We start from the raw sequence: 25,887 nt of genomic DNA, 5'->3' as shown, positions 1-25,887 counted from the left end.
ATACCTGGTTGGGTACGGATGGATGGAGGAGTCACTCTGTGGCTGGTGAGTGGCCGGTGTCCTATCATGGAACCAGCATGTTTAATGCTAAATCCATCATTGAATCCCATTACAGAGCAGGCCCTAGAGAAGTGTACGGAAGAGGGATTTACTCCACCTGGGATATCAATGAGGCTGCTAAAAGATACAGCAAGATATTTACATGTAAAGAAACCAGAAAGAAATACCAAGTCCTGCTGCAGAACCAAAAAAGTGGAAAGTGTGCAACAGGGACAACTACTGGCTGATTCAGATTCCTGATGGCACTTCTCGTGAAAAAGAAAAAGCAATGGTGGAGAACTCGATTAGGCCGTATGGAATTCTGCTGAGAGAGGTGTGAGGGAGGAATTCTGACAACCTTGATGGGTTCTGTGGGAACATTTACTGCTTGTGGGATCATGGGATAATGTCATTATTTCAGGTTATTTCTCTATTACACTTAGTTAGGGATTTATGTTTCATAAATTATGCGAGACACTAGTTTTCTTGTTTGGTTTTAGCTTGTTTGTGTCAGGGCGATGTTTTAAACTGCATTGAATAAAAATATACGACTTGTTGTTTGTTGCATAAACAAATATGGGAAGTGGTGTGTAATATTGTACTTATCATTGTATACTGTACATCCAGATAAAATACAAATGTCTTTCTATTGCTAATAATGTATCCTACATAGGCCTACTGTTATGTTAAAAGTAATAAAGCAGTGTAAATACCTCATATTGTTCCTTCAGTGGATATTTCTCAGGTTTGGTTTGCAGAACTAAAAATGTTTTGACTACAAAACAAAAATCGCACACTTAAACTATATTATAGCTATTATTAAATGCATTTGAACTGTATTACGAAACACAAAACTATCCATTAAACAACAACAATGATAAGGCCGATCTAAAAACTCAACAGAAACTTTGACTGTATAAAATTACAACAAACTTATGTGACAACTTGCCCCATCCTGACATATATGAAAACACCCCTGTCCTGAGACAGTTCAACAATTGAGTCAAAATTAAAATGAATCAAAATTCGATTCAAAATTTTCAAGTAAATGCAAATAAACTTTCGATTCATGAAAGTGCACCCTGGTGGACTTATGATTTATATCCAACGTTTTTTTAAATGTACCAAGTAGTTTATTACATTTTATAACTTATAACTTTTATTTAGAGTTCAGTATAAAATGCAGTCTCCTGCACTTTACACTATAGTAGCCTACAGAATAGTACAGTATGGTGAAGTGTAGCCTAATGCTACTGCACAAATTCTGTATATAAGAGTAATTATAGCCCCCATAATAATTTAGTATCTCTAGCAAATATTTCTAACCCAGTAATCTATCAAATAATGTTAGAAATCCCCTTAGTCCACTTCACAAGTACATTCTTGAGCTTACAGAACAACACATAACCACACAAAGCCTCTTTGCGTGTTGCGGCTTTGGCAGAGCTTTCCTTTTTTGGCACACAGGCATTTGACAAATTAGACCAAAAGTAAACAAGATTATGTAAATGTATGACTAAATCAAATTATGTACTTTTCCAAAAGCGCCTTTGTTTGGCTCGATTATTCTCCTACAATACCCCACCCCCCCCACCCCCCCCCCCACCCCACAGCGCCATTGTAAATTGGGTTATGCACAATTTTTGGAGAGGGTGTCCTTGGTAAGTAGATGTTTATTTTCGATTATAACGCAAGAGACCTGCATAATATTTATTGACTTGCAAAGTCCCCAAGACTTTCAAGATATATTGAACGCTAATATTGTTAATCTTACTCTAATAACTTGTAGATTATCTTCTGTGGAGCCTTGGATTGAATAACTAACTGAATAGCGAACACCATGGTACAGGAGATATGCGTTTTTCTATTTTCCCTGATGGCTCTTGGTGTCCTTTACACTATGAACAACGTTCCAGCATTTCAAGAGTGAGTATTCTTGTAACGTATAAGGCTAATGTATTCATTTCTTATAAAAAAACACAAAAATGTGCCTAAAGTGTATAATAATTTTCTTTGGTCACATTAATGGCATTTGTTGAATAGCAGCCCTCCTGTTTAAATTGGACCCTTTTTAGATATTGTACTATGGAGAACAGATTATATTACAAGGATAATTAAGAATTAATTTTGCGTGATTAAATATAGTGATCTTTGAATATTATTACTCAAATGGCTCTTATTTCTTTATCTCTTCCACTTGAGGGCAGTGAAAGCATATGGTATTATTAACAAAATAACAGTCAGACATTGATTTAACGCATTTCTGTTACCACTTTCACAAAAATGTAGAAACACAATGTAATTGATTTGTTCTCAAGATACTGCTTTTATTGATAGAAATAATTATAGGTTTACTGTAATTATTACTGTAGAAATGGTAACCTGACAAAAACCAAATATTAAATTCACAACATTACACCCATTTAAATGACATAGGTGCTCCAAAGCAGTACAAGCCAAGAAAATTATACACCACGCTTGGAAGACTAAGACATTTGTGTGCACATCTCTCCCCAGGCTGGTTTTAACATCACAAAAAGAGGCCAATTTTAAATTTTGAAAAGAAATATGACTGCCTGAGATTGAAATGGCAGTCTGCAACATTTTCATTTGGAGTTTCTGTAATTCTTAAATTGAAGGTCAACAATTAGTGATGCCTGATTGCAGAATCATTCCTTTGAGTCATTCTTTTCATTATTTTTAATGAAACAGCTGAAATGGTCCACAATAGATGTAAATTATACATACTGAAAAAAAATAAAATAAAAAATAAATAAATAAGCTATATACACACATATATATATATATATATATATATATATATATACTCTAAAAAATGCAACCCAGTGCTGGGTAGCTATTGGACAGAACACATGCTGGGTTGTTTTTAACCAACATTTGGGTAAAAACAACCCAATCGCCGAGTTCGTCCATATTTTATATATATATATATATATATATATATATATATATATATATATATATATATATAAACAATAAAAATAGTCCAATAATCAAAAACAAAAAAGGTCATCGAAAAGTGGTATTTCACTGTACTTCTATGCCAACATTTATTCATTTTAAACAACCATTGTCTCTGTATTGACTCTCATATTGACAATAAGACATGTTCTCTGTCTGAATAGCTCCTTATACAACAGTAATCATGTCTCATAAAGGCAGGATGGTTGTCATGTGCTCCCCCATCTCATTTGGTGCTCTGGGTGTTGGAATAATTACAGTTCTCTCAGCCAAACCATTCATCTCTGCTCACTTACTGAAGACAGGAAAGAAAATGGCCGAATACACATAGGTGTGTAGTAATTGGGGACAAGCCGCTATGCAAAATTAATCAGAAAATAATTTATTAAAGTACGGCGCCCTTTAAGATAGTCTTGAAGGGCAAATTCTTGATTAAATATTTAATACTTATCAATGCTACTATGATAATAGTAACAATAATAGGTATACTTATTAAAAAATGTCTGTTTCAAGTGCGTTCAAGCTTTTATCTCCCTCTAGTGGTGAAAATCTTTTTCAACGTTTCTTTTTGGCCTCTTAAAGGGATAGCTCACCCAAAAATGAAAATTCTGTCATCATTTACTCACCCTCAAGTAGTTCCAAACCTGTATGAATGTCTTTGTTCTGCTGAACACAAAGGAAGATAGTCTGAAGAATGTGGGAACGAGAGCAGTTCTGGGGCACTATTGACTTCCACAGTATTTTTTTTTTTCCTACTATGGAAGTCAATGGTGCCCCAAAACAGCCTGGTTACAAACTTTCTTCAAAATATATTCCATTGTGTTCAACAGAACAAAGAAATTCATACATGTTTGGAACTACTGTAAATGATGACAGAATTTTCATTTTTGGGTGAACTATCCCTTTAATTTTCCTCATTCTTACTATTCTTTCTGTCTTTCCTTTAAAACACTTGTCGTTGTATGTCGGTGAACATCGTGAACAAGAGAAATCGTGAACATTTCGCACTCTGCAAACTCAAAAACGTAAACGTAAAAATACACAAAAAGTTAGACAGGATGAAATCTGACCGTGGCCATTTTTTTTAAGACTATTTAAAGACTGGCCAGACACAGCAAGTTAAATCTGATATTATGTTCACTCATATTCATAATATTTTGCATTTACAGGCCAGTGGTTATTCTGGAAATTGGGGTGGCTGTTCTTGTGCCAGTGTTCTTCTTGGTCTACCTCGCAACTCGCTACAATCCTCCGAAAGATCCTTCGTTCTACGGTATGAGCCAATCAAATCACTCTGATTTGATTGGCTAACTCTTGAAATATGCAGCATATCCTCATTTCGTTCTGACCCTTAAATAAATAAACGACAGATGATCAGTAATATGATCAAGTCTCCAAAACACCAAATTTTTTTCTGTTTAAGGTTACATACATCTGCATGAATTATTTAAAAGGATAGTGCACCCAACAATGAAAATTCTGTCACTAATTGCTCACCCTCATGTCGTTTTAAAACCGTAAAACGTTCGTTCATCTTTGGATCACAAATTAAGATGAAATCTGAGAGCTTACTGAACCTGTATAGACAGCAATGCAATGCCACGTTCAAGACTCAGAAAGGTAGAAAGGACATTAAACGTTAAAATAGTCCATCAGTGCTTCAACCGTAATGTTATGAAGCTACGAGAATACTGTTTGTGTGCCAAGAAATCAAAAAGAATGACTTTATTCAACAATTTCTTCTCCTCCATGTCAGAGTTAGATGCGAGTTCACGAGACGTGCGTACCTTTCTGAGTCTTGAACGTGTCAGTTGTGTTTCTGTGAAGATGAACGAAGGTCGTACGAGTTTGAAACGGTTGAATAATTAATGACAGAATTTTCATTTTTGGGTTAACTATCCCTTTAATTGATTTGTGGCTGCAATAAATGAGGCAATTTAAACACATTAGTATCTGTGAAATGCAGACACTGGCATTTCCCTGACATTTTCTCTCACTGTAGTAAAGGTTCAGGGATATTTACACAAAAACCACTGGAAGTTGTGGTGACACCTGCACAATTATCCGAAAAAAGGGGGAAAAAAAATCGCTATGTCCCCCACCAAAATGTTTACAATGCCAGACAAGAAATTACAAAATTCTTCTTTGACCCATGGTATGTCCACTATTTGTGGACAAACTTAAAAACTAATCGGAAAAGCATACACTTTATGAGAGGTTAGTTTCAAAAGTCCTCAGAAGTGCCTATAGCTGAGGAAACACCAAGCAAAATCCCCAAATCAATAAACGCAAACTCTTGTGCATTGCCAATCTGCTTCGTATTAGGACACAATAGAAAAATGTGAGCTTTTGCAATGTAATGCTAAAAATTCAGCTTAAGATAGCGGTGTTATTATGGGTTAGAGTGACTGAGAGGTGACAATGTCATCTGGCACAGTGTGTCATTTCACCCCGCTGTGATAAAGGAGACGATAATTCCATTATCGCACCTGTAATGCAGGTAAACTAAACCTAGACCCCTATGGATTAAAAGGGCACGGGGAGAAAAAGGGAAGCGAGAAAGACGGAGAGTGAGAATGTCAGTATCAGACTGTGCATCTGTGCTCAGCGGATGGCGATACAGCACTTCTCACTGAGCCGTTATATCTACGAAGCTGTCAGTCAGATACTCGTGGACGCTAGAAGAATGGCACTGGACAATATCTAGTCTAGCAATCCAACCATGAAATTGGATACAAGAAAAGTATTTGTTACAATAACACAACTGTCTTTACTTTTACACCCACGGCTTCCTTCACAACAAGCTATGAATTCCATCTTGAAAACTTCAAAGATTGTTAAAGGAATATTTCACCTAATTGAAAGTTATCAGTTAGGCTACTTCCCATTATGTCGAGCTTTTTCAAGCTTTACAGCTCACCTTTTATCTATATGAAAAAGAGCAGCGTGAACATTCCCCTAAACTTCTCCATTGTGTTCCAATGGTTTTGGAACGACATGAGGGTAAAGTAAATGATGACAGATTTCTCATGTCTAGGTGAACTATTCCGTTAAATCCTGTGTCTGAGCTTTCAGTGGTGACATTTACAGTCATTATTTTTGCCTCCATGCTTAAGAATTTTCCTTCTTCATGTCCCCTGCCACTCATTATTTGTCACCCAGACGCTTAGGAAATGCCACATGGGGTATTCGCTGTCTCCGCAAAGTGCCCCTTTGGCACAGCTGCACTTTAAACCTGAAAAAAAACAACTACCACAGGGCTCCAAATATAAATTTCTTGTTCACACCTCCACTAGCAGATATCATTATCCTCTTCCACCTTGCCAAAAATCAATAGTCAGTAAGAGTGAAATCTTTCTAATAAAGACAGTGAGAATAAAGTTGGACTAGTTAACTCTTGATAGGGCAGTTGAGCACTGCAACATCTTATTAGTGAGATTTTTCTCTCAGCACATCACAGAAGGCTTAGAGTTAAAGACGAAAACATTTCAATTCAGCGCTTTGAAAGCGCCAGTGAAGCCGAGCTCATAATCCCACTAGGGAGAGATGCGTTTTCTTGCAAAGCCTGCAATTATAACTGAACAAAGTAAATGAAATTTTCTCTTTCTTTATAGACAACAGCAGTTTGTCACTTTCTGAGGAAGAAAATGTTCTATTGTTTGATTTCAGGCCAGTTTTGCATAACGTTAATTATACGTGTATTTGCATACGAGAATATGTGGAAAATATATAACCATCCAATAATGTGACTTACTGTATAATATTCCACTTATTGCATGACCTGTATATTATCTAAAAATGAGTCTACAATGTCCAACCAAGAGAACTGATATACAGTACAGAATTGCTATTGAAATTCTCCATATTCACTAGGTTATTAGATATATGAGACCACTGAATGCCACCATGAGCCAATCAGAAGCGAGTATTCCATAGGACCACACACACTTGACCAATCAGAATCAAGTATTCTATCAAAATATCGAAATATCAGGTGACCAAAAGTAAAAACTGGAAAGCCGCAATGAATTAATGTCTCACTTACATACATTTTAACACTAAACAAAAGAAAAGACTGTTATTGCGTGTACTTAATATCTTTTTTTTGTTCAGTTTTTGCAGAGTTTTCCTTCACGTGTGTCATTGACCTCACGAGCGCTCTAGAATATGATGGCTTCACCTCAGGGTTCATGGAGTTCTACCAGAAAACGGTCTGTATCATGAAGAGAAAGCAGAGTTGATGTTATCAATTACCCAGTCTAAACCTGTCTGACGATGGTATTGCTGGTTCTCCAGGGGGAGCCATATCTTGGCACGCCGTATGCTATCATGATGTGCTACTGGGATGGTATAGTGCACTTCATCCTCTACCTGATGCTAATACACCGCATGTCAAACAGGTTTGTAATTTATGTCTTCTCTGTATGCTATTCAGTACTCTAGTCAAAGATGTAAATGAGATGTATAGTCTGCCATTTTTTAAAGGTTGTTTCATGTTGTAACATCTATGTTAAGAGGTTTTATTCAAAGGATTGGATCAAGTTTAAAATATTTTTAACACCATCTGGCAAGAACATGACATGAAAGTACATGCTGTGATGTTTAAAAGGAGGTGGATTTTCCTAAATTAGTGTTTCCTATCATCCCAGGCAACAATACCGCACATTGGGTCTTTTCTGGGCTGGATCGCTATGCGCCAACATGATTGTGTTTGTACCTGGAATCGTGGTTGGTGAGTCAAAGTAAATAAATGATCAAAAATTCCTGCTGAACAGTACATAAGATGCTTCTCAAATACGTTTTATATGCAGGTAAATATGGCTCCGAGATCTGTCCTGCCTTCTGGCTCAACATGCCGTTTCTGTTGGTGCCCATATGGGGAGCAGATTCCTTGTTCTCCAGGCCAAGGGATATGCCTCTTGTGGGAGCATCCAAGGTGAAGAACCAGACACTGTTGACCTTGGTCAGTGGTTAGTATTTTCTCTACAGAATCAGTAACATGGTGCTTGTATCCATCAGGCTGAACGTGAGCAGAAAAAAGCCTTGATCTGGCGCCCCATGGATCTTCTCTTTGTGGTTTATCTAGTAGCTGCCATGGGATTCACTATCTTTAGAGGATTGGTAAATCCATATGCTTGCTTATAATCTCCATAATTTGGCCAAAATCTGTTGGGACAAAGAAACTATTATCTTTCTCCATATAGGCCGTTCTTGTTTGCCGTTAGAAATCCTCAACAGATATGTGATAGACTATGAACCATATCTGAAGGATCCTGTGGGCTTCCCCAAAGTTATGGTGAGTAGAGTAGAGGTTATGGTTATCTCTGAGGCTGATTTGTGACTGAGTGTTTTGAGTTTGAGCTCCATCAAGTTGATTCTTTATCGTCTATTTTCTATCTTAAAAACTATTTTATACACTATCATTTTCGTTTCTATAACGTGTGAATATATCCCCTATAGCATTCTAAAACAAAACCAATCAGAGCGCCTTGTTATCACTAGTTTTATTTTGATTTCTCGAGTCTGCTATTACCTTATAGCCCGTTAGCATCGGCAGCACGCTTACATTGCTAATACTCTATTCACACGCATTACCATTGTTTCACTGTTACTTGCTTAAATGGCGGATTTTGTCTACCTTTAAGTGCAGGTGAGGACACATTGGAGCTGCATTCGGTGCAGCTGGAGCTGGAGGCCATGGAGAAGCAGATCCGTGACCTGGTGGAGAAGCAGGCCCAGCTGAGAGAGCGGACAGCCGCGCTGGAAACATCCCGGGCTGATGGTCACAAGTCCGGGGTAAGTATACAGCACGCTGCTAACACTCACACCACCTCTACTCTGTGTGTTTCTCTGTAAAGACCCTGTGCACCCAGGACGCGATCTTCCTAGATGTCCTTCACTCCAAGGCCGGGACGCCACGGACCCTGGGTGCACCAGCAGCGGAAAACGCGAACCAGGTGAATGGTTATCTCCCCCTCCGCCGCCTCCAGTCTTCGAGATCTCCACCCGGAACCGCTTCGCTCCCCTCTGCGAGACGGAACGCGATGCTGTGATCGAGATGGTACGCAGCACACGACGCCCGCGACAACGATCATCGTGTCAGGACCGCTTCCCACGTATCGACGAGGACACGAAAGGTTCAGTAGACTGTTTGCTTTAAACGAATGGTTATTGTCATGGTGTAAATAACAGAAACTGCTCTTTGTTAATAATTGGAATCTTTTCTGGGAGCATCCTAGGCTTTTCCTTGCTGATGGCCTGCACCCCAGCAGAGTGGGAGCGGAACTCCTGTCGGACACCATCTCCAGGACGCTACGCTCCATCTGACTAGTAAGCCAATTCTCAAATAACTGCTATGATGACTTTTGTTCTACCCACTTAAAAGATAGAAGTACTTGCGTTGTCCAATCTATACAGACTGTGTTTGTTCCCCGAATAGCGAGGTCAAAATATAAATTTAATGCAGGATCTAGAAAAAATCTGATCGTGATTAAACCAGAAAAACGCAAAATAAATGAACAAAAACTATTTTTAAAGCTTGGGCTCCTAAATATTAGATTACTCGCACCCAAAGCAGTTATTGTAAAAGAAATGATCACAGATAATAATTTTGATGTACTCTGCCTGACTGAAACCTGGCTTAAACCAAATGAGTCTACTCCACCAAGCTACTGTTATAAACATGAGCCCCGTCAGACTGGTCGTGGCGGCGGTGTATAGTGATATTCTCAATGTTACTCAGAAAACAGGATACAGGAGGTTTAACTCATTCGAAATAATTCTGCTTAATGTTACACTGTTAGATATGCAAAAGAAATCTCTCCTATCTCTTGCTCTGGCTACTGTGTATAGACCGCCAGGGCCATATACAGATTTCCTAAAAGAATTAGCAGATTTCCTCTCAGATATATTAGTTAATGTTGATAAAGTGCTAATTGTCGGAGATTGTAATATTCACGTTGATACAAATGATGCGTTAGGACTTGCGTTTACTGACCTAATAAACTCTTTTGGAGTCAAGCAAAACGTCACTGGGCCCACTCATCGTTTTAATCATACGCTAGATTTAATTATATCGCATGGAATTGATCTTACCGATATCGTACCTCAAAGTGATGATGTTACTGATCAATTCCTTGTATCGTGCATGCTGCGTATTACTGATATTAATTATATGGCTCCACGTTATCGTCTGGGCAGAACTATTGTTCCAGCCACCAAAGACAGATTCACAAATAACCTGCCTGATTTATCTCAACTGCTCTGTGTACCCATAAATACACATGAACTAGATGAAATGACTAGCAACATGGGCACTATCTTCTCTAATACATTAGAAGCTGTTGCCCCCCTCAAATTGAAAAAGGTTAGAGAAAAACGTACTGCGCCATGGTACTGTCACGGTTTGTTTTCTGCTTAGTTTCCTGTTTGCCCTTATTTGGTTTTGTTCCGGTTTTCCTCATCAGTTCCTTGTTAGTTTATCATTCTCATCACCTGTGTTGTATTAATTATCTTGTTTGCTCTTTGGTTCCCTGTTCTTTATAAATCCTCAGTTCTCCTTCTGTCTCTGTCTTGGATTAATGTTGATAAATTGTTAGGTGTGTTGATGTTTATTAAAACTACTCCTTTTCGTCCATTCCTAGTCGTGCGCTTATTCTTCTACAACCACTACCGTAACAGGTACAACAGTTATACCCATTCTCTCAAGAAAGAAACTCGTAATCTTGAGCGCAAATGGAGAAAAACTAACTTGGAAGTTTTTAGAATTGCGTGGAAAAACAGTATGTCCAGCTATAGACAGGCTCTAAAAGCTGCCAGGGCAGAGCAGATCCGCAAACTCATAGATAATAACCAAAACAATCCAAGGTTCTTATTTAGCACAGTGGCTAGATTAACAAATAAACACACGCCACCCGATCTAAATATTCCCTCACAGTTTAATAGTAATGACTTTATGAATTTCTTTACTGATAAAATAGATAACATCAGAAATACAATATCAAATGTAGATTCTACTGCGTCTAGTATTTCAGCTTCATTCATCGCACCCAAAGAAAAACTGCAGTGCTTTACAACTAAAGGACAGGAAGAGCTAAATAAACTTATCAGTGCATCTAAACCAACAACGTGTTTATTAGATCCTGTACCCACTAAACTATTGAAAGAGTTGTTACCTGTAGCAGAAGAACTGCTTCTCAATATTATTAACTCATCGTTATCTTTAGGTCACGTCCCAAAACCATTCAAGCTGGCGGTTATTAAGCCTCTTATTAAGAAACCACAACTAGATTCTAATGAACTGGCAAATTACAGACCCATTTCAAATCTTCCGTTTAGGTCTAAAATTTTAGAAAAAGTTGTCTGCTCAATTGTGCTCCTTCTTGCAAAAAAATTTATCTATGAAGAATTTCAGTCAGGTTTCAGGCCTCACCATAGTACAGAAACTGCACTTGTTAAAATTACAAATGACTTGCTTCTTGCTTCAGACCAAGGCTGCATCTCATTACTTGATCTTAGTGCTGCGTTCGACACTATAGACCATGATATACTCATAGATCGATTACAAAACTATACTGGTATTCAAGGGCAGGCTTTAAGATGGTTTAGATCCTACCTGTCCGATCGCTACCACTTTGTTCATTTAGTCATCTCAGTTATCACCAGTAAAGTATGGAGTACCACAAGGATCTGTCCTAGGTCCTCTGCTATTTTCAATATACATGTTGCCTCTTGGTAATATTATTAGAAAATACGGGATTAGTTTTCATTGTTATGCTGATGATACTCAACTATATATCTCAACAAGACCAGATGAAACTTGAAAAAAATTTAAAAGATTGGATGACCAATAATTTCCTCCTATTAAATTCAGATAAGACAGAGATATTACTTATTGGAGCAAAACACAGTACACAGAATCTCTTGGATTACAATTTGCAACTAGACGGATGCACTGTTACGTCCTCTAAAGTCAAAAATCTGGGTGATATATTAGCAACTTGTCCTTTGAAAATCATATTTCCCATGTTACAAAAACAGCATTCTTCCATCTTAGAAACATTGCCAAGCTTCGAAACATGCTACCTGTTTCTGATGCAGAAAAGCTAGTTCATGCATTCATGACCTCTAGACTGGACTATTGTAATGCACTGCTAGCTGGTTGTCCTGCATCTTCAATAAACAAGCTACAGATAGTCCAAAATGCAGCGGCCAGAGTTCTTACCAGGTCAAGAAAATGATCATATTACCCCAATTTTACAGTCTCTGCATTGGCTACCTATTAAGTTCTGTATCATTTACAAAATATTATTACTTGCCTATAAGGCCCTAAATGGTTTAGCTCCTGCGTACCTAACTTGTCTTCTACCACGCTACAATCCAACCCGCTCCCTAAGGTCGCAAAACTCTGGACTTTTGGTAGTACCTAGGATAGCAAAGTCCACTAAAGGAGGTAGAGCTTTTTCACATTTGGCTCCCAAACTCTGGAATAGCCTTCCTGATAACGTTCGGTGTTCAGATACACTTTCTCTGTTTAAATCTAGATTAAAGACACATCTCTCTAGCCAAGCATTCACATAATGCATTTTATAATCTTGTACTGCAGTTATATCTGATCAAATGTACATTATTATTATTCTTTAGCTTGGGTTGAACAAATAATTTTTGCTTAGATGGAACAGCAGCTACGCTACTTATGTCTCTATTTGTTTCTCTGTTTCTGCATAACTAGGAATTACAGAAGCTTCAGTCTGGATCCAACCCTTAAATGATCTGAGATGACCGAACACCTGAGAAAAGATAATGCCAACCCCTCAGAGGACCTCAGAGGATGCCAATGCTCAGACAACATACAGAATTACCAAATTTTGCCATAAGTTAAATATATTAAGGTTCTGCAATATATAAATATATTGTGGAAACTTAATTTCCTGTAGAGCTGCTTTGCTACGATTTGTATCGTAAAAAGCGCTATACAAATAAACTTGAACTTGAACTTAGATATTCACATACTCTCAAGTAATCACATTCAGTCAGTTTCAGGCCAACACATTCAGTCCACTTTGCTTCTTAATACCCTAAGCTTTATAGCATTAAGCTCCTCTAAATGAGTGTACCGTACCTTCTAGATAGGTATTACTCATCATTAGCACTCAATAAGGTGGGTGGCTTATTGTCACCTTGGGTAGTCCAAGAATATCCCCTCTGTCTCAGCCCAAGCACAAAGGTATCGAGGGTACCTTTGTTTTTGTTTAGATTGGGGTTTTAGCTTGGTCAATAGGTTATCAAAAGTCCTTGTTCTAGCTGGAACCCTGGCACAATGGTGGCCCATCGATCAGGCAGGAGATGTGCTGTGACTTGATAAGCTAATCCTACCTATGAGTCCTGGCTGAGCCCCTCCATCAGCTCAAACAAGGAGAGAGTGTGACATGTGTTTGATAAGGAACGAGGGCGCACCAACACGTATGTTTGTACAGAGGACAGAAACCTGCATCGATCGCATAATACCTGTGCACTCAGGGACGCCCAAGTGCTGGTGAGAATATTTATATAGTATGTATAGGAAAGGGTAAATTCCTTGTAATGTTTCTACTCAAATTCCAATTCAACATCTGTGACTGATTTGATTCGAATTGCAACGCATAACTGAAAGTGTCTACTTTATATATAAAACAATAATGTATATTATTTTATACATAAAATTATATATTTTATATTTTATTTTAAATTTATATATACATGTATTTAAATGTATATATATATATAATATATATATATTTTAGTATTACACAAATAGTATATATATAGATATATACTATTTGTGTAATACTTTATTGTTGTAAATATTAAAATATTAGTATGTTAATTTTATTCATTATTATTTATTTCTGTAATAAAATATTAAATAGATGGTATTTATTACCACTTTTGATGTTTTAATTTTATTAATCATTATTTATATTTATACCTAAATAGCTGCTTTTTCTATATTCATATTAGGTTATATTACATTTACATTTAGTCATTTAGCAGATGCTTTTTATCATTATTATTTTATATGTATATTATACAAATATTACACACACACACACATCCCATATATATGTAGTGTGTGTGTATATAAAAATTATGTATTTAAATATTTATTTGTAACTTGATATACATAAAATAAGCAGTTACACAGATATATTTTAGTTATTTATAGTTTTTAAATTTATAGTATATATATATTAAGTATTTGTTTAAAAAAATTCATGAATACTTTCTAAAATAAATAACCTTCAGTACCATTGTATATGATATTTAAAATCAAGCAATAAAAATCAATTCTCTAAAGATGTATCTGAATTCCTGGGCGAACATGACTTTCACTGCTTGTTATAACTTTCTTGAAAGACACCACGTGCTATGCAACACAACCAGGCTCTGTTTAGGGTCTAATCATGGGTAATGCGCCCATGTTTGTGTTTTTAAGCCTCAATAAGTATGAATGATTGTGTGAACTCAATGCAGTCGGGCCGATCTGTATTCAGTGGGAGTACATTGCTGCGGCAGCGCTGGTGCCCTTGGGGATTGAGTTGGACTGCATTAATTTGAAATCAAAGCACTGGTGTGTAGAGGCAAGGCGTGTAGTGTTGACACACAGATTGAAATAATACTTGTTGCACGATGTCTTTTCGTCTCCAGATGTTGCTGCTCCTGTTCCATGCGCTTCTAATGCTGGGTTCATTTGCATATGGGCTTTGCACACCTGGCTGCACTTGGATGCTTGATTTGACGGTATATTTTGCAGGTGCCATTTAACAGGTAAGACATGAAAAACTTCTCCAACATCGAGTCAAAACTGTGGGAGCAAAGCAAGAAAACATCTGTTGGAAATTGTAAATTCTATGTCTAAGGTTCAAGTTAGAAACAACCATTGAGGTATACTGTATTTTCTTCATAGTTTCTGGCAGAATCTAGAGATTTCAGTCTACTGTATGCTGATGTTATAGAAAGGCACCATCAAACAGTACCACGATCAAAGCCTTGGTCTGAACAAGCTCATCCAGTGCCCCTTTAATTCCCAGTATGAGGCCTGAGCAGTCAGCATTCTTAATCAAAGACCTCCAGTAGAACAGGACTTCACTGGAGTTTCACTGTAGATCTCCAGCTCGACATACTAATGAACACCTCCTCAAAGCTGAGAGGACGTCATTGGGGTATATCCATCTCTACCCATAGGCAGAGGCCTCTAAAATACATTACAAGTTCTTGGATGAGACCTCACTGTGCCCTTATCATTGAACTTTACAAAAATACTATATAAAACTAGATTCTTGCATTTCATTGAAGGAATATGAGTGGTGTTTAGAGAACTTGCAGCCACAGTGCTAGGATTTGTGTTGGTATGAGGGTGCTATGGGTGCGTTAGCCATTTTTAGCCAACTATGGTCGCAAGTTTTGTCATTACCAACATAGTCCAAAGATTCAGTGTTTCCTGAAGTCATAGTTCCAATGAACATTCGCAAAAGGTATCATAAACAGGCATGGTTAGAAATACAGCTCTCGGCCTGTGGTTAGAAGCATGGCACATTATTTGACATGTGGACTGTATATACACCACCCTTTCTGAATAGTGAGCATGTGAATAATAACCTACAGTAAGACAGCGGTGTCCAATCCTGATCCTGGAGAACCACTGGCCTGCAGAATTGAGCTCCAATACGATTTAAAGGGATAGTTCACCATAGTTCAGTACTCACCCTCATGTCGTTCCAAACCCGTAAGACCTTAGTTCATCTTCAGTGTCTTCGTGTCAGTTTCATTGCTTTCTATGCAGGGTCAGAAAGCGCTCGGATTTCATCAAAAATATCTTAATTCATGTTCTGAAGATGAACAAAGGTCTTATGGGTTTAGAACGACATGAGGGTAAGTAATTCATGACAGAGTTTACATTTTTTTGGGTGAACTATCATTGAATGGGAAATGCAACCCTGGGTGGTTGTGTTTTGGCGCAAGTCATGGTGACCAAAAGTCCTTCCCTCAATTTAATGGATTTTTTCACCTGTTTTTTTTACATTTACCAAGTGAAAATTGTCTAATCAGTTATATAAAACTCTCACCCACAAAAACAACATCTTGTGCTTCGGTCCACCACAGTGCCAGTGGTCTCATATTGTTGCACCCACGCACTGCAGAAATGTACAGGATTCTCGTCACGACGCTGGCGCCCGTCCTCCTCCTCAACCTGCTGTATGTGGCCGGTCCTGTACTGCTCGCTCTGCGTTGCAAACGAGAGCCAGATTACTTCCTTTCCATCACACCTGTGGGCCAAACTAACAATGAGAAGAAATTAAGTTAAATCGATTGAGAAAAACAAAAACATTGACCTTGAAGGCATAGTTCCCACAAGTATTGAAGTTCCGCCATCATTTACTCATGCTGGGTGAACTATTCCTTTAGAAAGAGTGCATATAAAATTGTGTTAAATTGGCACAACTGTGTTCCAGTTGGTTCCTGTTAATTTGGTAATCACGTAGGTTACAGGACCTTGCTTTTGAAACGTCTTGATTGTGTCAGTTGCCAGAGCTACGGCTGTTACTGAATTCCTCATGAGAAAAACAACTCTAAATTGCACGAAGCTGAGATCATTAAACCATGGCTTGTTCTACCTGTCTTGACACAACAAGACCTTTAACACTGCAGTTTATTAGCCTTCTGTCCTTCACTGTAAAAATGTCATGTGCTGCAACTAGAGATCTCTTATTCCGGTGTATTTCTATCCATCTGTTCCACACAAATTTCACAGTTACATCTTAAATGTAACACATTCCTAAACTTTCTCTTGAATAATTGACTGGTCTCATAGGTAGTAAAATATTATCTTACAAGATCTTCATCTGGATACGCTGTATGTACATGATCAGGTCAGCAGGGTTGAGTTCTACAACTACTAACTTTAAAAGCAATCCTTGCTCAGCAGCTTTTTCATGCTGATGAGGAGCGATGCACAAAATTTCTGCTTGCACACACAAACAGCGCTCTGTGTGGCATCAAATCAGTTCCAGTGGAATTAGTACAGAAATCTGTCAAGCTAGCCTAGCGGCTATAATTTAATTTCAGTGTTGACATAGTGGAGGTCATAATGTATAATATTAAATATTTCAGTATAGGGGGGACTAGGGGTCATTAGCGCCTTTCTTCTCCACTGAATATTTCTCAGATTTGGTTTATTTTTAAAAGTCAAAAAAGCTAAAAGTTAAAATTAATGCTACAGTTCCTTCGAACACATACTGACAACAAAAGTTGTCACAATGAAATGAATAGGCCATTAAACAGCCTATTATTTGCTTTTCAACTGCAAACTTATAAAAAGATTTAAGAAACTGTAAAAATGCAGAATTTAACATACAAAAATGATCAAATCATTGGCCAACAATGTAATGTATAACAGTTAAAACGTGACAACTCAACGTTTTATTCAAAATATCTGTCAAAGGATCACTTAAAATAGTCTAAAATCACTCCAAAGCATAACAAATATGTACCAAATACTGAAACAAAAACATACTAAATCAGTATTAATAAAGAAGTCAAGCTGAATGGAAAAACAAAATATTATAGATAATTAAAAAAAAAAGTTCATTTTTATCCTGCATTCCAATTATTATTTTGATAAAATAACATTAATAACTAAAGCAATACAGCTAACACAATAAAAACATGACAACACAAAAAAACTTGATTCATGAAAATGATTAAAGACGGAGTTTTTGCAAATAATCTCTTCATATAAAGGCTAACGTTAGTGCATTAGTTATACTTAGCCTAGCATACTAAGTGGCTTATTAATTCGCAAAGTCTAGTCGTTTTAGTCTCAGTATCTTATAAATACTTACCAGCAGTCACTACGTGCTAAATTAAAATGTAATTATAACTTTTAGAGCAGAAAAAAAAGCGCTTTGGAGAATGCGGGCATCGATCCCGCTACCTCTCGCATGCTAAGCGAGCGCTCTACCATCTGAGCTAATTCCCCTTCCTGCGCACTACAGCTAGTATGCAAGTATGTAACACAAGTACGAAACTCTACTTCGCTCTCTTTTAAAGAGAACGCAGTACATTTATTAATTATAGACAGTTTCACCATACAATACACTCTGTTTTATCAAATATACAGAGTCAAAACCTTGCGAGTTCACATAATGAATAGCAAATAAGTTGAGGTTATTTGCGTTTAAATATTCACGACAAAGTTAGTAAGTAAATTAATTCGCAACCGTCAACAAAGCTAGCTATACAAAATACAACGTATAAGTACACCGTCCGATAAAAAGGCGCGCAACCCTCTTTGTTACACAGTATATCAGCCAGTTTTCTTCAGTCCTATTGTAAATGAGAGAGCAGCAGTGTGATGACATCTGCAGTGAAACCGAGTCAGAACCGCCTCAGTGCACTGGAGCAATAATAACTTCAAACCGTCTCAACATATAACGCGTCCTCTCATGATGTTGGTGAGTTCACTTCAGACTGCATGTGTGTGGGCTATACTACGGTAACCTTGATAATGCGCAGTGCATTGCGGTAGAAGATGCTGTAAGGGGAGCTGAGGAGGATTTGTGTCATATACAATGTGTTTGGGCTGGTGTCAGTGCTGCATAGTGTGTGTGTGGTCTGGGTCATGTTAAGACGGGTTGTGAAACAACACTGTATGACTATGTTCAGACAGCAGAAATCTGATTATTTTGCCATAACAGACTCTAGACTCAACTTAATGTATGCAAAATTGATCCTCATTTGTATCATGCAGGTATAAATGCAGTAGATTTAGACCAGATATTGTCTGATTTTGTCAAAAATGAACAAAACCAAGCTCATTTGTGTGCAACATGAAGAAACTCTAGTTGTTCTGTGTTTTTTTTTTTTTAAAGATCTTGTGCTTGGAAACCATTACCTGCACGCTGTTGTTCCTTTCACCCTTTGTGACCACCTACCCAGCTGACTTGGAGAAAGGACGGAGGAGAGTGGTTCATGTAATGGGTAAGAACTTCTTTTGTGCCACTTTATACCAGGTGTCCCAGATCACAATGTACATCAGCAGCGTAAGCAGAAGAAGGTTATGATACCTACCGACAACCACCTACTTGTAGAAAAACATTCTGTATGTACTGCATGCGACCAACAAATAAATACCTTTATTGTGTAAGTGCATTGATATTCAGAGCATTTAATGCAAATTTTGACAGAGACCACTCCACCCACGAGAGTGATCTTCAGTATATAACCTCACTTTGCAAGTTCAGTGTCTGTCCGTCAGAGGTATTAAAAGAAAATCTCTTACGAACCCCAACTGTAGTGGCTACTCGAAGCTCAAGTAGGATTTAAAAGCAATATGCAACATCTGATAGTTGTTGCATATTTATATTGCAGGTAAACATGCTTTATAATCAGTCACAAGTCAACTAGGTCGCTATTCTTCATTTGGTATTAATTTTTATGTAAGCAAGAAAAAAGGTCTTTAATTGAAGCTGTTGCACTATCTGTCTTCTAACAGCATGGTCCCAACATTTACTTGGCAGCTGCAAATTACTTTCAAAAAGTCTGTGGTTACAGCTTTCAGTTTAGACACTTTGCTTCGGATGAAATACTGGTTCTTTAGCTGTCTCTGGTTGAATGAATGATTGGACATGCTTGGCAACCCTGCTTTCAAAAGAAAAGGTGTTGGGGTAACAAACATTTCAGAGTGCCAGGTATCCAGCTGACAGTTTAAATGAGCAGATGTCAAAGCTGATTACGGCCCTTGAGGTCTGTCCGGAAAATCTTGGATAGCTATCAGAGAAGGTGTTGTTTGATAGCTGTGTTTCACACTTTTAAGACTTGGTGGCTTTGAAGATCCAGCTATGATTCAAGTGCCTTTGAACAGCCTTCAGACAAAAGCAAAGGATTCTGTGGGACATAAAAGGTGGAGGATTTAAGCATTTTCAATGTCTTTTTTAATGCTAATGTCTTTTTTCAATCGTCGACTTCATTTTGCTCGCGTCGACTAACCACTGGAAGTGGCGCATTTTCACGGACTAATTTCCAAGGCTGCATGATATATCAAACCCATTTCAAAATCATAATTAAGCATAATTGTGAATTCACAAACGCTATAATTTAATTAAATAATTATATGCGATGCAGTTCACACAGTATATGCTCTTTACCCACTGCTCCGGGTGTGTGTTCACTGCTGTGTGTGTGCACATTGGATGGGTTAAATGCAGAGCACGAATTCCGAGTATGGGTCACCATACTTAGCCGTATGTCACTTCACTTCACTTCACTTCACTTCACTTCACTTCACTATAATTATTTACATGCGTGCAGGTTAAGTACATGCATCTCACAGCGGCTCCGTTCACAGTAGCTCCACAGAAACTGTTATCATTTACATGTGGAGCGACTCAAACTCATCTCTGCATGCTGTTGTGAGTTTGTGTTTATTATAACGTTCATCTGGGGACGCAGCGCGCGCCATTTCATCAGATTTGTAGGTAAATCATTTATAAATCCACACAAACAGGAGAATACATAGAGATTTCAAAATAAACTCACTCAGAGTTTACTCGTTTCGATGTCCAGATATTCATTTAATTACAGCGGCTGTAGCCTTTCTGTCCTAAAGAAATGGCCAAATATTAAAGATTAAGTGTACATTTGAATTTGTGCTTGATCAATATTAAACAGTAATGTGTAAAAATAATCATCAGGCCGTCGGCGCCTCCTGCAGGCCTTTGTTGTAATGCGTAATCTACATTAGCTCTATTGTTTATAATACATTGTGTATTTGAACAGTTTTGTTCAATAAAACCATATGATTTCTTGCTTTTGATACTTTATTTGAACTAATTATTATTACATCATTGCTATTATATATGTACTTTAAGTCATTTTAAAAGCTATTGTTCATTTAGATCCATTTTTATTACCACAAAAAAAAAAAAATATATATATTATAATTATAGGGCCCTATGAAATCTGTTTTATTTCCAAATTCAGTTTTTTTAATTGTATTAATCAAAAGTCTAATTAATTGAGTTTTACAGTTTTATCTGTACCAAATTCTGTTTTCTATTATTTTCTGGATTCCATTTGAATTGTTCCATTAAATTTTAATAATAAAAAGCGTCTCCAATTCACTGATTTTATATTTAAAAAAGTAATTTTTCAGAAATACTGCACATTTACATTTTTCACCTAAATAAATTCTGGTAAATAATATTTCTGGTAAATACTCCTTTAAAAAGTGTTTTTTGATTATAATTTTATTATTATTAGACTAGAACACGTGGATATGTTGTCATTCTCACACTATAATACTGAACTTTGATTTCAGTGATTTGGACTAACAGATGGACACTTGCTTCTTGCACTCTCTGTTGCACTTCACTTTTGCTTTAAAAAAGGATTTCATAGAAATTTGGATTTCATTTGGTTTAATAAAATATTTTTAAGTAAAATTGTTGATTTTTTGGCGGGAAATTAATCATTTAGATTAATCGATTAATCAAAAAATTAGTCGATAGATTAATCAAAATAAAAATCGTTAGTGGCAGTCCTAGATCAGATGCTTATTTAGCGCAACAGGTAAAGCTAAGGTACTCAGCAAGAGAGCTGCATCTGCATTACAATTGGCACTCTTAAAGGATATTCATGCAATATGCAGATTTTAGACTGATGTGACGTGTCAGTTCACTCAATTGAAAGGGATACAGCACAAAGAATACTAAAATAGTTGGCTATATTTGAAATGAAAATGACCCTGTTTGTATATGAACTGCATGAAAAAGAAAACTACAAAATTGCATACTTTTCCACAGTCCCATAAAGTTAATTGTCACCCTAGAAAATTGTAGTTAAAAATAGGGTAAATTCCAGTCAAATTGACAGTCAGTCTCAATGTCAAAAATTCAACTGTAATTCATATTCAAATATAATTGCAACACTTTGAATCTAATTCGGTTTTGAATGTGGCCCTCTTGAAGTTTCTGAAGTTTAGCATGGTACTAGGAACTCAAAAGTTATGGGACTGATTCCCAGGTCCACACTGATAATGATAATTCATATAGTGTAAAGTTGAAACTTCTTTCTCTTTTTCCATAGAGGACGATACAGGGGCAGTGATAGTCCAGACTGCTCCAGGTAAGGTGGTCACTCATCGCGGTGGCACTATCACCCTTCCCTGTCGTTACCACCATGAACCAGAGGACGTCGACCCTAACCGCATCCGCATCAAATGGACGAAGGTTTCCGATGCTTTCCAGTTTGAAGACGTGTTTGTAGCGCTGGGGCGACAACAGAAAGCATTTGGGTCCTTCTGTGGTCGAGTGTCTCTGGAACGGGCAGGGCCAGGAGATGCTTCAGTTATTATTCACAACATCACCTTGCAAGACTACGGCCGCTACGAGTGTGAGGTCACCAATGACATGGAGGACGACACAGGATTTGTTAATCTAGACCTTGAAGGTCAGGGAGCTGGTCTTGGTGGTAGTAACTAAGATTGAATAAAGTGTCATATTCCTACTGAACCAACTTCTCTGAACCATTTTTCAAAGGTGTGGTGTTCCCATACTACCCTCCATCCGGACGCTACAAGCTGAACTACCACCAGGCAGAGGAAGTGTGCCGACAGCAAGATGCAATTCTGGCCTCTCATGCGCAACTCCACAAGGCTTGGCTTGAGGGGTTGGACTGGTGCAACGCCGGGTGGTTAGAGGACGGCTCGGTCCAGTACCCCATCTCCCATCCTCGAGACCAATGTGGCCGCAAGGATAGCCCTCCCGGTGTCCGCAACTATGGCTACAGGCACAAAGACGATGAACGCTATGATGCTTTTTGCTTTACCTCGAACCTCAACGGTGAGTGTTTGCCTAGGGTGGAATTGCTTATTAGAGATCTTTTCCGGCCTGAGGCTGTTGGACCAGGTTCCTGTTAAGAAGGTCCTCCTGCTTCTCCTTTCACTGCCTTCCGTTTGATACATATCCAATAAATGGTGCCTGCGCCACAAATGAAGGAGTCTTAACTGAGCAATGCATCAATTCCTGGAAAATTGGCCAAATCAAATCAGATTTCAGGGAAACTATGATTCAGTACAGCTTCTGGGGTGCAGAGTCATTTTGTGACCATGTGAGAATAATAGGCATTTGCACAGATGAAAGTTGAATTGATTTTGTCTTCAGGAAGAAAACTGTATTTCTGGCCCTGGTTCAGACCATTTGTTACTAAGTGTTGCATGATCCAGTGGGTACACAAGACTTGCCCAGTTCTTCAGACCCACTCGTAGTCAAGTCATTGAGGGCCAAAAGGCTTTTCTTTTGTCCCCAAGTGGGCTATTAGAGAGGACAGTTTGTCCTGAAATCTTTATAGCTAGGGCAATTTTCAATAATACCCCTACACTGACCAGCTGCTGGAAATTTAGCGAATGGCCCAGTGGGAAATATGAGACAATGTGCTGCCCTAACAGTCAGCCGTCACATAAACAAACAGAAAATCAATGAATGACTTCTGAAAAACAAGTGGCAGTCTGAAAGGTTTCCTTCTTTGTCCTTTCCTTTTTTCTAGTTTCTTTTGACTCACCCAGCCAGGCCTGAACAAAAATGCATTGCTATTTCATCATGATGAAGGCAGGCTTTGAAATCATGATCCAAATTCTGCAATAAAATGTCTGCTTTCTGGAAGAATTTCATTAGCATTTTTGACGGAACATTCAACTGGAACATTTTTCTTTCTTTGCTACTCCAGCGAGTCAGACATTTATGGCAAGCTGTTATATAGTCTTCTTCTCACAGCTTTTGTTGTTTTTCATAAAACTGTATTTCTCTTCCAGGACGTGTTTACTTCCTCAAACGGTTTAAAAAGGTAAACTACCTCGAGGCAGTAAAGGCATGTCAACGTGACGACGCAGTGATTGCCAAAGTTGGACAACTATACGCCGCATGGAAGATCCAGCTCTTGGACCGTTGTGAGGCGGGCTGGGTGGAAGATGGCAGCATCCGTTACCCCATCGTCAATCCTCGGGCCCGCTGCGGGGGCCCAGAACCTGGTGTCCGAAACCTAGGTTTCCCTGATAAAAAGTTCCGCCTCTACGGAGTCTACTGCTTCTGCAGGAACACTGATGTCCAGTCAACACAGGCTCCAAAAGAAACCACAACCAAACCGGCTAACAGCACCCGAAGCATCTGAAAGTACATTATACTAGTAACTAGCATCATGGCTTCTATGTTTGACAGACAAGGCTTTTTGCACATCTGCTAGGCTACTAGGCAACTAGGCTAGCGCTGAACTCGGGGCATAATTGAGCTTGTATAATTTGCTTGAAATGAGGTGTCAATCATCTCTAAATTGAGAAAGTAAGCAACTTTTCTCCTCAGAGACATTAGATTCGCAGTATACCCTGCATGCAGAACTTAGCCTTCAGGTTTTCAATTTGTTTTATTTTGCGGTTTCCCAGGGAAGACAAAAGTGACTTTAATTAGCGCTAAGAAAACAGGAAAGCTAATTTAGCCTTATAACGAGTATAGCACATTAGCAATAGCCCTCAATGACCTGATGATGAGGAAGTGATAAATGGACAAAACATGCATCAGATGCTAGCATGAACTGGCTAGCTTGGCTGGGCTTAGCTTGCTTATTAAAATTAACTTTCACAGTTGTTGCCATCTAAGCAAGTATCAAAACTGATTAGCTTTTCCAATTACTATGCACATAACACTAGGCACTCATTTTTGATACGTTTTGAATGACCTTGCAAGCAATAACAGAATTAGGCATGATATTTTCTAGATGTTTATTACAATGATAAAGCTAAAATATTGCGAATGACAGGCTTACATCAGCTGCTTTACTACTTCTAAGTCGTTGATTGCACTGTCCATTCAGTATTGCACAATATTGTCTATGATAATGCATTTTAGAGTAAAGATATTTACCTGTTCGCGTTTGTCTGTCAATTCTCTAAACGACTGTGGATGCAGGGCACAGAATTGCTTGTAAACACAAAAGCTTGACCTCTGACACAAAAAGGGAAGGAAAACTTGATATCACCGGTAACCATGACGATAGCTGAATATGGCTCTAACAAATTGCACATTGCTATTTTGGTTTGTCTTGGGCACAAGCTCCCAGCGATGCTGCGCTTTGTGTCTACTGTCAGCAAAACACTTGAGAAAATGTTTGTTGCTTTGCCAGAATCACATAAGTGACCCGTACATTTCCATAGTAACAGCTATAATGAGGCCTCATGAATTTCAAAGAAAAGCAACAGTCATTTGTTAAACTGCTGAAATCTGTTTGAAAGCTGTTTAACAAATGACTGTTGCTTTTCTTTGAAATTCATTATATACTCAGCATTTCTGGTTGCATTTAGCTCCCTGTAGCGAATTTGAATGCGAGAATCTAAACAATACAGAAAAACACAACTCTGACTGAACATTATATAATAAGTACTAAATTACATACAATACTACAAAATTGCTTAAAAACAGTAAATGCATTTCTAAAAAACTTATTTGGGAATATTGGCATTATATCACACATGTTGTGCTACTTGAGATGGTTACATTATCTTTCATTAGATAGATTTAAGAAGTCGTGGCCTAATGGTTGAGTCTAAATGGAGTCTAATGGAGAGTCGGACTCGTAATCGAAAGGTTGCGAGTTCGAGCCCCCGGCCGGCAGGAATTGTAGGTGGGGGGAGGGAATGTCCAGCGCTCTCTCCACCCTCAATACGACTGAGGTGCCCTTGAGCAAGGCACCGAACCCCCAATTGCTCCCCGGGCGCTGCAGCATGGCTGCCCACTGCTCCGGGTGTGTGTTCACGGTGTGTGTGTGTGTGTGTGTGCATTTGTT

The 25,887-nt window shown here is 38.1% G+C and overlaps 1 protein-coding gene and 1 pseudogene across 3 annotated transcripts; both read left to right on the top strand.

Moving 5' to 3' along the window:
- Window positions 1-1,656: 1,656 nt before the first annotated feature.
- LOC306875248 (transmembrane 6 superfamily member 1-like) lies at window positions 1,657-16,363 on the top strand (annotated as a pseudogene). The gene is made up of 12 exons: window positions 1,657-1,700; window positions 1,829-1,965; window positions 4,191-4,294; window positions 7,135-7,232; window positions 7,318-7,421; window positions 7,671-7,753; window positions 7,833-7,957; window positions 8,041-8,142; window positions 8,226-8,317; window positions 14,707-14,814; window positions 15,015-15,088; window positions 16,162-16,363. The product of its transcript is annotated as a transmembrane 6 superfamily member 1-like (transcript).
- hapln4 (hyaluronan and proteoglycan link protein 4) lies at window positions 8,591-24,973 on the top strand. 2 transcript variants are annotated; one of them, XM_079425776.1, is made up of 6 exons: window positions 8,591-9,351; window positions 14,707-14,826; window positions 18,930-19,038; window positions 22,144-22,506; window positions 22,596-22,898; window positions 23,867-24,973. In XM_079425776.1, exons 3-6 carry the CDS (start codon window positions 19,035-19,037, stop codon window positions 24,220-24,222), a joined length of 1,026 nt encoding a protein of 341 aa, XP_079281902.1. In that variant the 5' UTR covers window positions 8,591-9,351; window positions 14,707-14,826; window positions 18,930-19,034; the 3' UTR covers window positions 24,223-24,973. The 2 variants fall into 2 exon arrangements, with proteins under 2 accessions (XP_079281902.1, XP_079281901.1); XM_079425775.1 differs by lacking the exons at window positions 8,591-9,351; window positions 14,707-14,826 and adding an exon at window positions 18,105-18,512.
- The last annotated feature ends 914 nt before the right edge of the window (window positions 24,974-25,887 follow it).

Source organism: Barbus barbus (assembly GCF_936440315.1).
Source record: "Barbus barbus genome assembly, chromosome: 9".
NCBI lineage: Eukaryota > Metazoa > Chordata > Actinopteri > Cypriniformes > Cyprinidae > Barbus > Barbus barbus.
The sequence above is the reverse complement of the archived record's forward strand: the minus strand, read 5'-3'. Positions and strand labels throughout refer to the sequence as shown.

Excerpts from the sequence above, each read along its gene's own strand:
- hapln4 (XM_079425775.1), top strand. Across the intron at positions 19,039-22,143 it reads GAGAGTGGTTCATGTAATGG|AGGACGATACAGGGGCAGTG; the intron begins GTAAGAACTTCT and ends CTTTTTCCATAG. Across the intron at positions 22,899-23,866 it reads CTTTACCTCGAACCTCAACG|GACGTGTTTACTTCCTCAAA; the intron begins GTGAGTGTTTGC and ends TTTCTCTTCCAG.